Consider the following 13630-nt stretch of genomic DNA (forward strand, 5'->3'; position numbering starts at 1 on the left):
GAGGTTTCCATTATTTTGTTCAACTCCTGTGTATATAAAGTAAAAATGAAGAAAAAGTTTTTCACTATAACAGAATCATTGATATTTGTTAGCTCACACCAACTTTTTTTTTATTATTATTATCCAATGACAGTTGCTTTTGCCTACTTTTAAAGATTTGACTGAAATGTAACATTATACAGTCCCTAAAGCATGGAACCCACTAGCAGTTTGTTATTAAGCTATTTTTAAGTTCTTGTGATTTGAAAAGCTCTTGCTAATATAATGTTATGGTTGTGATCCCACTTGAGGGCTGTTTTTTTTTTAAATCCCTCATTGCATTGTATTTGCAAGAGCTTTGCAAATCATTAGTGTGACGCCGTCGATATGACATATCGAATGCGTCATGGAGTTACCAACGTTAGTTCTTCGCAAACCACCCAAACTGACAGTTTTTTGGGTTTAAATACACTTTTTTTTTTTCCTTCACCAAAGGGCTGGAGAAATCTTTTCATGGCCAGTTAATTAGCCTGCTGTTGAAAAGATTCTCTGCCAGCACAGGGGACCCCCTGAGGTGTTTATGACCTCATCCATCAGGTAAAGGGTAGATATCAGTTGACAGAAGCTCATAAATGTTAGCTCCTCCAGACTGCTAGGAACCGATCACAGCAGGGGGTTCTCTCAGGATTACCTCAGCTGAAGGATCAAGGAGATTCCATCTCCCAGCTGACCTTTCTGTGATCTCACAAATATGAAATCCATCTTTTGCCATAAAGATGGCTTTCCAAATAGGCAACGGCCTAAAGAACCCGCTTATTCTGAAATTCGGAACCAACCACACGATTGGATGTTTCTGAATTCAAGGTAAGCCCTGCCAAAGCAGAGATATACATTTTGGGGTCACCGTTCACTCTAAACCCCCCAAGTTTGGTATCAACGTTCTTGATAAATTCTGACAAACCTAAAAATGTTATTAGATTTAACACAACTTGTACGGTTTGCAGATGAGCACACTTATCATGATTCAGGTAAAATTTTGTCTCTCTGAGAGGGGCAGAGATCTCCTATTCCAAAGAGGTGTGTGATCCACGCCCCCTAACCCCTCCTTGCTGGAGTGGGGGCTATAACCAGACAGAGCCCAGAAAGCTCTGTGTCCTTTACCTTCAATCTGATGCCTAGTAACATCCTGGCAGCCCGCAAGGACGCGGGCAAACCCTCCCTCTTGGAACTTCCTAACAAAGGCCTGTTGGCCGCATGGCAACCGCCATTTTGGGACTTTCGCCAAAGACTTGCGATTGCCGCATGGACTACCAATAACGGTATTTGAACTGTATATTAAGACATTCTGTTCTCTTTTCCTCTCTTCTCTCTGTCAATCAATCTGTTCTAAAATAAGCTGTGTGTATGTAGTTTAGAAATAAACTAACGATTTTATCGTTCAGTCTTGTGCCTGTTCTGGTCATCTGATTGCTGCTATAACGAATCTGCCCTCTGAAGAGTCAGTCATACTACCGCATTGTTTTATGATTTGCTTATAAATTGTTGATTTGCTAGCTAGGTTGTAAATAACCGTTTCTTCCTTCTAGGATTAGCTAGTACCAGATTTCCTGTGCGAAATCGATAACTTCGTTTCTCGATTATAAATACAATTCGAGATTGCATCATATAGGGACCCAGTAACCTTTCTTTAACGTCACATTGCTCACAGTCTTTAAGCCGTTGGAAGTGACTATTCCCCGAACGGTGACTTGAGCGTGTTGAACGTGATTGGGCTGGCTACCGTATTATGATAGCGGGAGTCTCTTTCCTCCCTGAACTTGAGAGAGTGGTGGCAGTTTACTTTATTTACCCGATTTCCAGCGCGAAATCGATATTTTTTGTTTACCGATTGTACATACAATCAGAATTGTACATGTATGGGCACCTCCAACCAATCTTAACCGTTTACTACGCACACAGTGAATTTGCCTCCAGCAGTCTCTAGTGCATGAGACCTGCATGGCAACAGTGGCCTAGTAATACGGGATTGGTGGAGGTTTGTCCCATTACATATTGTCGGCAGCTGCGCGACCAATCTTTATTGTCAGTCTGTTCACCGTACTTCCTGCGTATGCTAACGGGAGCAGATTAGACGGGATTGGCACGCTCTGTCGCCTTTTCTTCTTACCTCTGACGATCCAGCAACCGGTCTCGTTGTCCGTCTGCACCCGTACTTCCTGCGTACGCTAACGGGAGCAGATCTCGACGGGATCGCGGGGCTGGATTGTCACAATTAGCGCTTAGAAAAGGCCGCTAGTTGGTTTGAGCCTTAGCTTAGATTAAAGTGTACCTGAGATGAGGGAAAATAGGTTTTATATATACCTAGGGCTTCCTCCAGCCCCTTCTGTGCAGTTGCTCCCTCGCTGCGGTCCAAAGCCTCCTAGAACCTCCGGTAGCGATTCCGTTCTTCGCAGCCAGTCGGCGCAGTATGCGCACCTGGGAGTGTGCTATGCCTGCGCAGTATGCTCCCGGAGCACACTGTTGTGCCACGCAGTACGCTTGACTGGCCACGGAGAACGCTGCTGCTACCTGATGATCTAGGAGGCTTTGGACAGCGCCGAGGGAGCTATCTGCATGGAGAGGGCTGGAGAAAGCCCCAGGTGTGTATAAAACTTTTATTTCCCCTAGTCTCAAGATCACTTAAAGAGGCACTGTAACGAGAAAAACGTCCCCTGGGGGGTACTCATTTCAAGAGGGGGAAGCCTCAGGATCCCAGTGAGGCTTCCCCCGTCATCCTCTGTCCCACGGGGGTCTCGCTGCAGCCCTTCAAAGCCGGCGCGACAAATCCAACAGCCTGTTCAATATTTACCTTTCCAGGCTCCAACGGGGGCGCTGTTTCGGCTCTTCTGACGGAGATAAAGTTTAGTCAATCAAACACATTTTTTTATAGGAAAATATATATATATATATATAGAAAGGGGGACAAAGTCCTGAAAGGACAAATAATGTGGAAAGAGGGGCAGGGCTCCCAAAGAGGGACAGTTGGGAGCTATGCAAAATACATAAAATGTTTTGCTTGTTTATGCAAAAGCGCTCTTAAACAAAGTTATTCTTAATCCAAGGTTTTACTGCAATTCCGTCTTGCATTTGGAAATCTATGGAGGAGATTTTTTTTATTTCTACATTTTTGTTTACATAAATTTCAGTATTTTAAGCATTTGTTTAAAAAAAAATGATACGCATATAAGAGCTGTACGTGAATTTGGGCTTCAACATTTAAATAACCAGTTGATTTAATTCTTTAAACCTGATTGCCTTTCTGTTGTTCTAAACTTCTTTTATTAGTTCACAATTTCCGAATAGCGGCCCTGTTCTGAGCTACAGACAAGCCTCTGTCCTGTGATTGGCTGGCCAATGTGTTGATATGGCACTTTGCAGCATGTATTATGTGTTCGTCCCGGTGAAGGGCAGCACTTCCTGTGTGTAGTGAGACAGTGCGGAAGGATCGTGCGGTGGCCGTGGTGTAGGCAGCTCTATGCTTCCTGTAGGGTGCGGAAGGATCTGTGTATTCCTCCGCCCCTTGCACACACGCACTGTATCCCCGCTTCCTCCTCTGTCTGCACTGCTGTGACTCAATGTGAAGCACCAGCTCCGGGATAAACATGGCGACATCGCTGCATGAGGGACCCACCAATCAGCTCGATCTTCTAATCAGAGCCGGTAAAGCACAGCCCGGGGCGTGCATGCTTGGAGGCGAGGGGAGGGGGCGCGGATCCTGGCCGTGCAGCAGTAGTGGTGAGCATGCACGGCCAGCCTCGGCCCTGTGTGCAGAGCATTGGCTGGGATGGGGAGGGCTAGGATGTGGCTGCGCACGCTCTGCCTGCAGGGAGGGATGGGGAGTAGTGTAGGAAGTGGTGATCACCTTGGCTGGGCACCGCTTATGCATGGGAGGGGTGAGGATGTGTGATGTGCATGCAGCCAGCTCTGCTGGTACTAGTGATCCTGCAACCAGGAAGTGTGTGGATTGTTGTCTGCTGCCACGCTGTCTGGCTGTGCGGTGCTCTCCTGGCGCCTCCTGCGGGCTGGAGCTCATCTCTATCATGCGGGAGAAGCTTGGAAGCCTCGGCCAGAGCCGATCACTGACATTGGGCCACAGATGTCATTAGTTACCGCTGTGTGCCTCACTGCCTCTGATCCCTGCAGCCAGGCGTGCACATCTCCTGATTGCAGACAACCCCTTATGTTAGGGCAATATATAGCCGACATATTGCTGTGTATGGGCTTCGCGCTGGGCGCTTGGCCCTCATCCATCCTGTAATAACGGGGGATTTTCGGAACCAGTCAGGGTGATTTGTACAAGGTGTAACACGGCGCAGCGCATTAGTGCTGAACGTTTTATTGTTTTTTTTGCATAAAGAATATTTTATGTAACGTTGAAAAAAACCGTTCGATAGCGGAAGCTTGGAGATCAAACGGGCTGGAGGGCTCGGGTGATGGGCAGCCGCTGTCAGCCAATCCTTGCGCGGGGATGGTTCGAAATCCGAGGGCTGACCTATAGCGGTTCTGCGGAGAAGCTAGGCTGAGGGCCAATGAGGGCTGAGAGCGGCTTTGATTGGCAGCGGAGTGTGAGCTCACAATGCGGATGGAATTGGAGGGAAGAGAAGAGATGTAAACACGGAAGTGAGGGGTGGGGCTTCAGCACCTGGGACACTGCAGCGCTCTAGACACGTGAAGTGTCCACGGTGCGTTTCTCAGTGGCCTTGCAGTCTGGCAGCTTTCCTGTCAGATTTCAACGGCCTGCAGTCTGGTTATCATTACTGCTAACGGTTTATTGCTGTCACAATGTAACTTTTGTAGCATATCAATGTATAACCTAAAGTAAATTCAGTTTGTGTTTGATGCATTTTTCAAATGAAATTAATGCTTTTGGTGTATTATTTCAATGGCAGAGCACCACTCTTGCACTCTGCTTCAGTTAGTAGCAGTGCACCACACATCCTAGACACATTAGTTGGACATTTGTTTGCAATTACACTACACTTGTGTGTTTTATGCTGGACAGGGCACTACTCTTCTTTGCAACATTAGTTGCACATTTATGCTTGATGATGGCACCACACTTTGACCCTAGTCTACTTTAGCGGACCCAGTAGACCATACATTTGGCGGATGGTTGACCATCCAATTTGATTATAATCAAATGGAAATCAGTGCCGCCAAGTTGCATGCACTAGGGACAATGCAACCAATTATGGGCTGAATTTGGTCGCATGTGTCGGTTGGGCATGCTGCAAGATATAGGGCTGACTTGCTCGATTGGGTGTGCGGCGGTAAACAAGCAATATCAGGACGATAAATATATATATATTGCTAAAGTAGAACATATGCTGACAAAAATCTATCTGGAATTAGTCAAACGTTGCACTTTCGTTGAGTCTCGCTACTTGCCTACAAGGTGCTGCTCCCCCCCCCCCCCCCCACCCCTGGTCCATATGGGACCTGCCATGGTCTTTAGAGAGGATCCACTGCTGCTGAATTTTTTACTTCCTGGCAGGGTCTTGCGCATGTGATCAAATCCATGCCGGGAGTTTCAGTCCATGGATGCAAGTACAGAGATGTTCGCGTATCCATGAACATCTCCCAGCATGTATTGTGGCTTGTGCAAGACACTGTCAAAATGTTGAAATTGGTAGCTGCGGGTCTCGCCTCGAAGAACATGGCTAAAGTAGCACAGTATTTTTGCTACTCATTTCTTCAGGACAATAGGCAGAGTGAAATGAGGTCTTGCTGTTGGAAGCATTTTCTTTAAACACCATCTTGGAGCTCTTTCACACAATATGCTCTGCTGTCAGGTCTGACACTGCACATGATGTGATATGCATGGTTAGATGTCCATAGACTTGCTTTTGGTCTTAAGGTGGCCATACACTGGCCCGATTCGCGGCCGTTTCGACAGCAGATTCGATCCTGGGATCAAATCTGCTGCCAATCGTTCGCGCTAAACGCACCCGCCGATCGCGCCGTGCGGGAAATTACCCTCGATCGCCCGCGGGTAGGGAGCGCGTCGCTAGCGGCATCCGATCAGGTATACATTGCCTGACGCTGGCTCCCGGCCGTCTTCTCCGCATCTTCTCCGCGCTGCATCCGCTCCATCCCGGCGCTTCCTGTCACTGCAGTGACCAGGAAGTTCAAATAGAGGGCGCTCTATTTGAACTTCCTGGTCACGGAGTGACACAGGAAGCGCCGGGATGGAGCGGGTGCAGCGTGGAGAAGATGCGGAGAGGATGCCCGGGAGCCAGCGTCAGGTAATGTATGCGCGGGGGGGGGGGGGGGGGGCAGGCGGCAGCGGCGGCTCCACAGATTGTGATTGGTTTCAGGCTGAAATCCACCAATTCACAATCTGTTTGCAGTAAAGGCAGCCATACGATCCCTCTCTGATCAGATTCGATCAGATAGGGATCTGTCAGCTGGTCGATCTAATGGCAAATCGACCATTGTATGGCTACCTTTAGATCATTGCATAGTTGATCCATTGCCATTACACTGAGAAGGGCACATAATCTGCCCGGCAACTGATTTGCTAGTGCATCGCTTTCACTGTAAACCACCCCTTAAAGCGGGCGTGTTACCATAGAAATCAAATTTCAACAGCAACTGGTTTGAGAGTATAAAGTGATAAAGATGCTAATCCTGCATTCAAAAGTTTCAAAACTCTTCCTGCTGTTATGATATAGAGTTATCACATACTTAAGTAGTTAAGGAGCACTGGCCCTTTAGTAGTCAGTAAACAGTTGCATGCTGGGGCTTCTTTTTATCTATAATATATTCCTCCTCTACCCTTTATTTCCCTGCCAGCTGCTTATCTGAAACCCGAACCCGATTTGCATAGATAACTGGAGTTGCTTAAAGGTAGCCATACACTGGTCGATTTGCCAACAGATTCGACCAACAGATAGATCCCTCTCTGATCGAATCTGATCAGAGAGGGATCGTATGGCTACCTTTACTGCAAAAAGATTGTGAACAGATTTCAGCCTGAAACCGATCACAATCTGTTGTGGTGGTGGTGCTGCTGCCGCCGCTCCCCCGTCGCATACATTACCTGCTCCGCTGGCGCGACTGCCCCCGGTCACCGCTGCTCCGTCTCCGCTCTGGTCTCCAGGTCCGGCATGCTTCACTTCTTCTAGCCTGGCAGGAAGTTTAAACAGTAGAGCCCCCTCTACTGTTTAAACTTCCTGCCGGGCTAGAAGAAGTAGTGAAGCATGCCGGACCCGGAGCCCAGCGTGGAGACGGAGCAGCGGTGACCGGGGGAGCAGGTAATGTATGCGGGCTCTATTCCGTCGGTCGTCGGGTACTCGAACGCCGCTAGCGACGCGCTCCCTACCCGCGGGCGATCGACGGTAATTTTCCGCACGAAGGGATCGGACGAAATGGATTGAAATTCGACGTGTTGCGGAAACTATGTGATGGCAGATTCGATCCCAGTGATCGAATCTGCTGTCGATCTGGCGGGAATCGGCCTAGTGTATGGCCAGCTTAACTCCTAATGCTTTATTTCTTAGCTGTACTACACAACCAATTCATTACTGTATATTATAATTTTTTTTCGCCTCAGTGTCTCTTTAAGCAATGCCAGTTGCCTAGCTATCCTGCTGATCCTATACCTCTTGATACTTTTAGCCATAGACCCTGAACAAGCATATGCAGATCAGAGGTTTTTTAACATTGTCACTCAGATTGTACAAAATTAGCTGCATGCTTGTATCTGGTGTTATTCAGATATTACTGCAGCCAAAAATCAAGGCTCTTATGCTAGATGCACACCATACAATTTTCTGGCAGATTTACCTGCAAGATTGATTATTTCCAACATGAATTTCGATTGATTTTCCAATTGATTTGTAGACCATTATTTCGATCGATTTTCACAGAAGTGAATGGAAAATTTGGAAATCGGTCGAAATTCAGATCGGACATGTTGAAAATAATCGATCTGGCAGGTAATTTTGCCATAAAATTTTATGGTGTGTACCTAGCATTAAAGGGATCCTTAAGCCTAACAAAAAAAATAGTTTTACTCACCTGGGGCTTTTACCAGGCCCCAGCAACCTTCCCGTGCCCTCGCAGTCTCTCTTGGATCCCTGCTTCCCACGCCGCCAGCTAGTTACGTTTTCGGCTGACAGGCTCACTGCACCTGCGCGGGCAAGGCCATGCACCTCCTTTGCGTTCCCATCCGCAATAGCGCTATTGCGAACGGGAACGCGAAGACTACGCATCGTCAGGCCTGGCGGCGAATCGAAAATAGCTGGCTGCGGAGAGGAGAATCCGTGAGTGACTGCGATGGCACGGGGCTTCTACACGGGTCTGGTAGAAGCCCCAGGTGAGTAAACTTTTTTTGTTTGTTTGTTTTGTTAGGCTTTAGTGTCTCTTTAACCTCCTTAGCGGTAACCCCGTGCTGGACACTGGGTAAGCCGCCGGAGGGTGCCGCTCAGGCCCTGCTGGGCCGATTTTCATAATTTTTTTTTTTTGCTGGACGCAGCTAGCACTTTGCTAGCTGCGCCAGCACCCCGATCGCCGCCGCCGCGCGCCTGATCGCCGCTATCCGGTGCGGCGCGCGCCCCCCCCCCCAGACCCCTGCGCTGCCTGGCCAATCAGTGCCAGGCAGCGCCAAGGGGTGGATCGGGTCACCCAATGACGTCGGTGACGTCATCCCGCCTATCTTTGAACGGGATTTCCTGATCGCCTATCGCCGGAGGCGATCGGCGGGGCTGGGGGGATGCCGCTGAGCAGCGGCTATCATGTAGCGAGCCCTGGGCTCGCTACATGATTTAAAAAAAAAAAAATTAAAAAAAAACTGCTGTTCTGCCCCCTGGCGGTATTTTTCATACCGCCAAGGGGGTTAAATTGGTAGCTGGCAGCAAATGGAAATTACATTTTTGATATTGTGCTGATTCTATGTACACATGAGATATCATTTTAACAAAGGTGGTTATGTTTTAGGCTGGTTTCACAGTGGGACGTTAAAGTCTCACGTTACAGCAGCCAGTAACGCAGCCTAACTCACAGCACTGTAAAAGCAATGTGCTGTTCACAGTGCACACGTTGCGTTACATTGTAACGCAGCACGTTTAAGCAAAGTGCTGCATGCTGTACGTAATACTGGCCTAAGCCACGTTAGACTGTTTGCACATGCTCAGTAATGTTGGAGGAGGAGGTCTCCCCTCCTTCTCCTCGCCAGCCACATGGCTAATTAATATTCACTGCACTGTGGTGACTCGTGGTGGGACTGTAGTGTTGTCCGTATCATGAACGAATCGTTCATTTGATCCGGATCTTTTTCGTGAGTTGAATCATCCGGATCATCACAATGAAAGATTCGGTTCACAGTGGATGTCTGTCTGGAAGTAACCGAAACATACAGAAAGTCCTGTCCTGCTAGTCATTTCACCCAGTCTGCTTCCCTAGTAAAATGATTCGGTTCAAAGATCCGGATCTTTTCAATGAGCTGATTCAAATGATCCGAATCCTTAAAAAGATCTGCACTTCCTATCACTAACCTGGAGCGGCTGCTTTGAGAGCTGCATAACGCAGCTCAATCTGATGTCCAACTTCAACACCACCATGCGTTGCGTTAGGGGCACGTTATGCGACCTTAACGTCCCCTAAAACGCAACGTCTTGGTGTGAAAGTAGCCTTAAAGTAATACCCTCCCTTACAAGCCAGCATCACAGCAGACTTAGTATCCTTCCCCCTAACATGCCAGCATGTCTACTCTAAGGGCTGATTCACACTACAAGAGTTATTTAAATGCCGAAGATTTTAAATCTCTTGCGAATGCAATCCGATATAGGATTTTTACAAAATCACATCGCTCCAGTGAGAACACACATAGAACATTAGCAAGTGCTTTTAAAATCACAAGCGCTTAGAAAAGCTCCTGTAGTGTGAATGAGCGCTAAGGGCTGATCACACTAAAAGAGCTTTTTAAACGCTAGAGATTTTAAAAGCTCTTGGTAATGCAATGCTATGAGGGATTTTTACAAAATCACATTGCTCCAGTGTGAACACACATAGGATAACATTAGCAAGAACTTTTAACATCACAAAGCGCTCAGAAAAGCTCTTGTGTTTCCAGCCTTAGGGCTTGTTCACACTACAACAGGAGGTTTTTTTTTGGGGGGGGGGGTCGTTTTAGTATTTTAAAAAAATTGCTCCCATTGACTTGCATGAAATTTGCTGCAATTGCAATGTTTCGAAACATTTTACACCGATTGTAATGCAAGTCAATGGGAAATTTTAAAAAAATAAATGAAAACCACCCGAAAAATGCTCTCCAGTTTGACCAGGTCTGTGGGGTCTGTACAAAAATCTTCCAACTACTCAGTTTATGAAACCACCAACGTTGACTCCATTTACCCAAAATGGCTCCGACTCCTCGACTCCGATTCCTTTGTCTAATACTTACGAGGGCTTTTGTACAAAAATCATCTGACTCCTCAGTTCATGAAATCACCGACTCAGTCTCTGGGTAACCAAAATTGCTCCAACTCCGACTCCACAACCCTGAGTGTGACGAGGCCCTACTCAGCCCTAATCTATTTCCTACGGTGTACAAGTGGAATGCAACTGCACACGGAATGTGGTGGTGTTGCCAGGTTGTATGTTCTTCATCTTCACCTTTTTTTACGAATCTAGAGTACTTGTAGTTTTGATGTGGCTTGAGAGGGGCTGTCTCTGGGTGGGATCGTGTGAAGGCAGGGATGAGGACATCACATGGCACTTCTGAAACTAAGAGAAAAGTAATTGAAAGAAACTAATGAAATGGGTGATTGTATCCAATATGTAGGGAAAAAATCCTCCACCCTTGCATTCAAAGGGAACATAGTGAGAGGGATATGGAGGCTGCCATATTTTTACTTTTATACAGTACTGGTTGCCTGACTGTACTGCTGATCGGAATATGCCGGAACATTTTTTTGACTAAATCACGAAAGCTGTGCATATTCGAACTAGTATTTTTGCTATATTGGCAGGTTACAATGAATGTTTTAACAGTTTTTGCTCCATACCTTTGCAAAGAAACACCGCACCGCATGTTTCTGCTAATTGGGTTGCTGCATTACTCTATAGTCTTGGTCAAAGCCTCATAGAATAATAGTCTGACGACTTTTTTTTTTTTTTCCTTCCTAGTTTGTGTAAAGGCTTATACCATGTCCCGATTATTTGCGTGATTGTTCCGACGACCAGCAACTTTTTGAGCGCTGAGATAGTTTGTGTCCTTGTGATGTGGGTACACGTGCACCATTATGCAAACTGTTTAGCGGCGGTTACGCCCATCACATTGGATCTTTAAGACTCCTGCGCAAAATACTGCGATCGTTTAACCTCTCGTTTGCACTAGTCATGGTGCCGTTGCTTTTTCCCACTGGTTGGAGATAGATTGGGGAATGCTTTTTGTCAGGTGGTGCCACTGTGAGGTTCCCTGATCCATCTTCAGGTGAGTATCCAGCTTAAGAGGCTTTAGGCTATGTACGCATGCTGGGTTAAAGGCCGAGTGTAGCAAGTGTATGGCAGAGCCCTAACGTCACCTAAAGACCCGGTATGCTGCATCTTTAGCGAGGTCCAATGTCAGACTGACCCCCGCGTGCATGGTTCTCTTTATTTATTGTATTTATAAAGCGCCAACCTATTACGCAGTGCTGTACTTTACTTATTTTAGGGCTCAGGCACACTATAAGCTTTTTTCTCAGCGCTTTTTGGCCATCATAGCTTTTTTGAGAGCTTTTTTTTTTTTTAAATGCTCTAATTGATTTATATTAAAATCATTGTAAAATTGTGCAGTTTTATGGCAATTTTACCGCAATTTTAATATAAGGCAATGGGTGCAGGTGATTTTTTTTGTTTTGTTTGTTTTTTACAAAGCTCTCAGAAAGCTCTGATGGCCAAAGAGCACTCAGAAAAGCACTTATAGTGTGTCTGAGCACTTACCCTGCCTGCCGGGGCCTTTTGTCATGCCTACCCCAATAGCACCAGACACTTCTCTAGCTTCTAGTCAAGTGTTGGGTATGAGTTTGCAAGGTGTTTATCCCTAAGGTTTTTTTTTTTGTTTTGTTTTTTTTGATACTTATAACATTTACCAAGGGGAGGGGCTTCCTGGTGTTTACTTCTGGTGCCTTTTGCGTTCCACACAAACAGCCGTGAATACGGCTTCTTCCAGCCATACATCGTGTGCCTGCCTAATTTCTCTGTAGTTTGTGATTAGACGATGCCCCTGTGCCAGGGAGCGTGGGGAGCAGTAGGGAAGTGTAGTACTTGAATGGTTTTGGAGTTCAGTACTGCCCTCCCCCCCCCCCCCCCCCCATCATGTCTTCTGTGTAGGGGAATACAAAGCTTTTACTTGAATCTGTTTACAGGGTGTTCTATCCTTGCCTGACCTGCACTTAGTTACCTGGTGGCTTCACTTTTCCAGTGTTCTTTCTTGGGAACTCTGTACACTATTTACGGTAGCTTTGTTCTGGCAGCTCTGCCTTCTATCAGCACTCCCAACAACTTTTTAAGTGGAAGTTTTTACAGCTTGTTTAGTGCAGTCTTCAGTATTTTCACTGTTCAAAGTGAAAAGTGTTGAATTGGTCTTTTTTTTTTTTCATGCTAGGAAAAGTGCCTGTCCGGGTTTTATTTATTTATTTTTCGCCTTGATGAGCACATTCGAAGCGGCTCCTGTTCTCCTCAGTATGTTTCTAGCATAGTGATATCCATAGAAACACCTACTAGTGACTGATTACCCAGAACAAGCTTGCATATTCTTGGCAGCCTGCCAACTTCGGCCACTCTTTGGAAAAGCCGTAACTGCTTATTGTCCTGTTGGAAGTGTGAACTACTCAGTGTGCTGTTCCAGCTTCCCAGGGTTACCCAGAGATTCCAGCTGCTTGCCTGTAACTCTTTCATGGCTGCAAGTGTCTCTAGCTGTCAGTTTATTTCCTGAAACTTGATCTGGCATTTTGTTTTCTGGCTCCCAGTGCAGCCCCATTCAGGGTTGTAGTGATCTGAATGAATGAGCGCATTCATAACTTAATGTTCCACTGTAATTTCATTTTTGCTTCCTAACAAGTTTACCAAAATAGGAATAAACTTTCATTAAAGAAGATAAATACTTTCTTTCACCCTTTTCATGAGCTGATTGTTGAAACCAGTTGTGTTTTAATAATAGTTGATTCTAGTGAGCTTAATTGAATTGCTTTTTATTGCAATTCTTCTGCCATTTAGTAACTGTTTTATAAGTGGTAATCCAGGAATTGTAAGACGTCATGGATCCCTAAATCTGCCCAGACACTATCTGTGCAGAGTTTGTACATTCTCTGTGTTTGCATAGGTTTCTTCCTGGCACTCCTTTCTTCCACATCCCAAAAACGAACGGGTTGAACATGAGACAATGATGGACTATGGTAGGGATTCAGTTGTGCGCTCCTCTGAGTGACAGTTGGTGTATATTTGTCGTCAGTATGTAAAAGCGCAGTAGATGATGGCACTATATAAATACACAGTAATGATTCTCAATGACTCCACATTTGTAAATTTGTAAATTTACTATTTTGCTATTATAGTGTTAAAAAAAAAAATGCATGTGTTTTTAATAGGCGTTTAGTAGGAAGTTGTCACACAAGCTGTCATGTTG

At 46.0% G+C, this 13630-nt stretch overlaps 1 protein-coding gene across 3 annotated transcripts in view; it reads left to right on the forward strand.

The window, feature by feature from the left end:
• The window catches only part of ELF2 (E74 like ETS transcription factor 2), a 166574-nt gene that overhangs the window by 132225 nt on the left and 20719 nt on the right, over positions 1–13630 (forward strand). The window contains exon 1 of one of the 3 annotated variants that reach the window (XM_068279747.1): positions 3525–3678. The exons of the other annotated variants lie outside the window; for them this stretch is intronic. Within the exon in view, the coding sequence (XP_068135848.1) occupies positions 3621–3678 (58 nt within the window). The 5' untranslated portion in view covers positions 3525–3620. Of the gene's footprint in view, positions 1–3524; positions 3679–13630 lie in introns of those variants that run through there. 3 annotated transcript variants of the gene reach the window in all.

The sequence above is a fragment of the Hyperolius riggenbachi genome, chromosome 1 (assembly GCF_040937935.1).
Source record: "Hyperolius riggenbachi isolate aHypRig1 chromosome 1, aHypRig1.pri, whole genome shotgun sequence".
Taxonomy (NCBI): Eukaryota; Metazoa; Chordata; class Amphibia; order Anura; family Hyperoliidae; genus Hyperolius; species Hyperolius riggenbachi.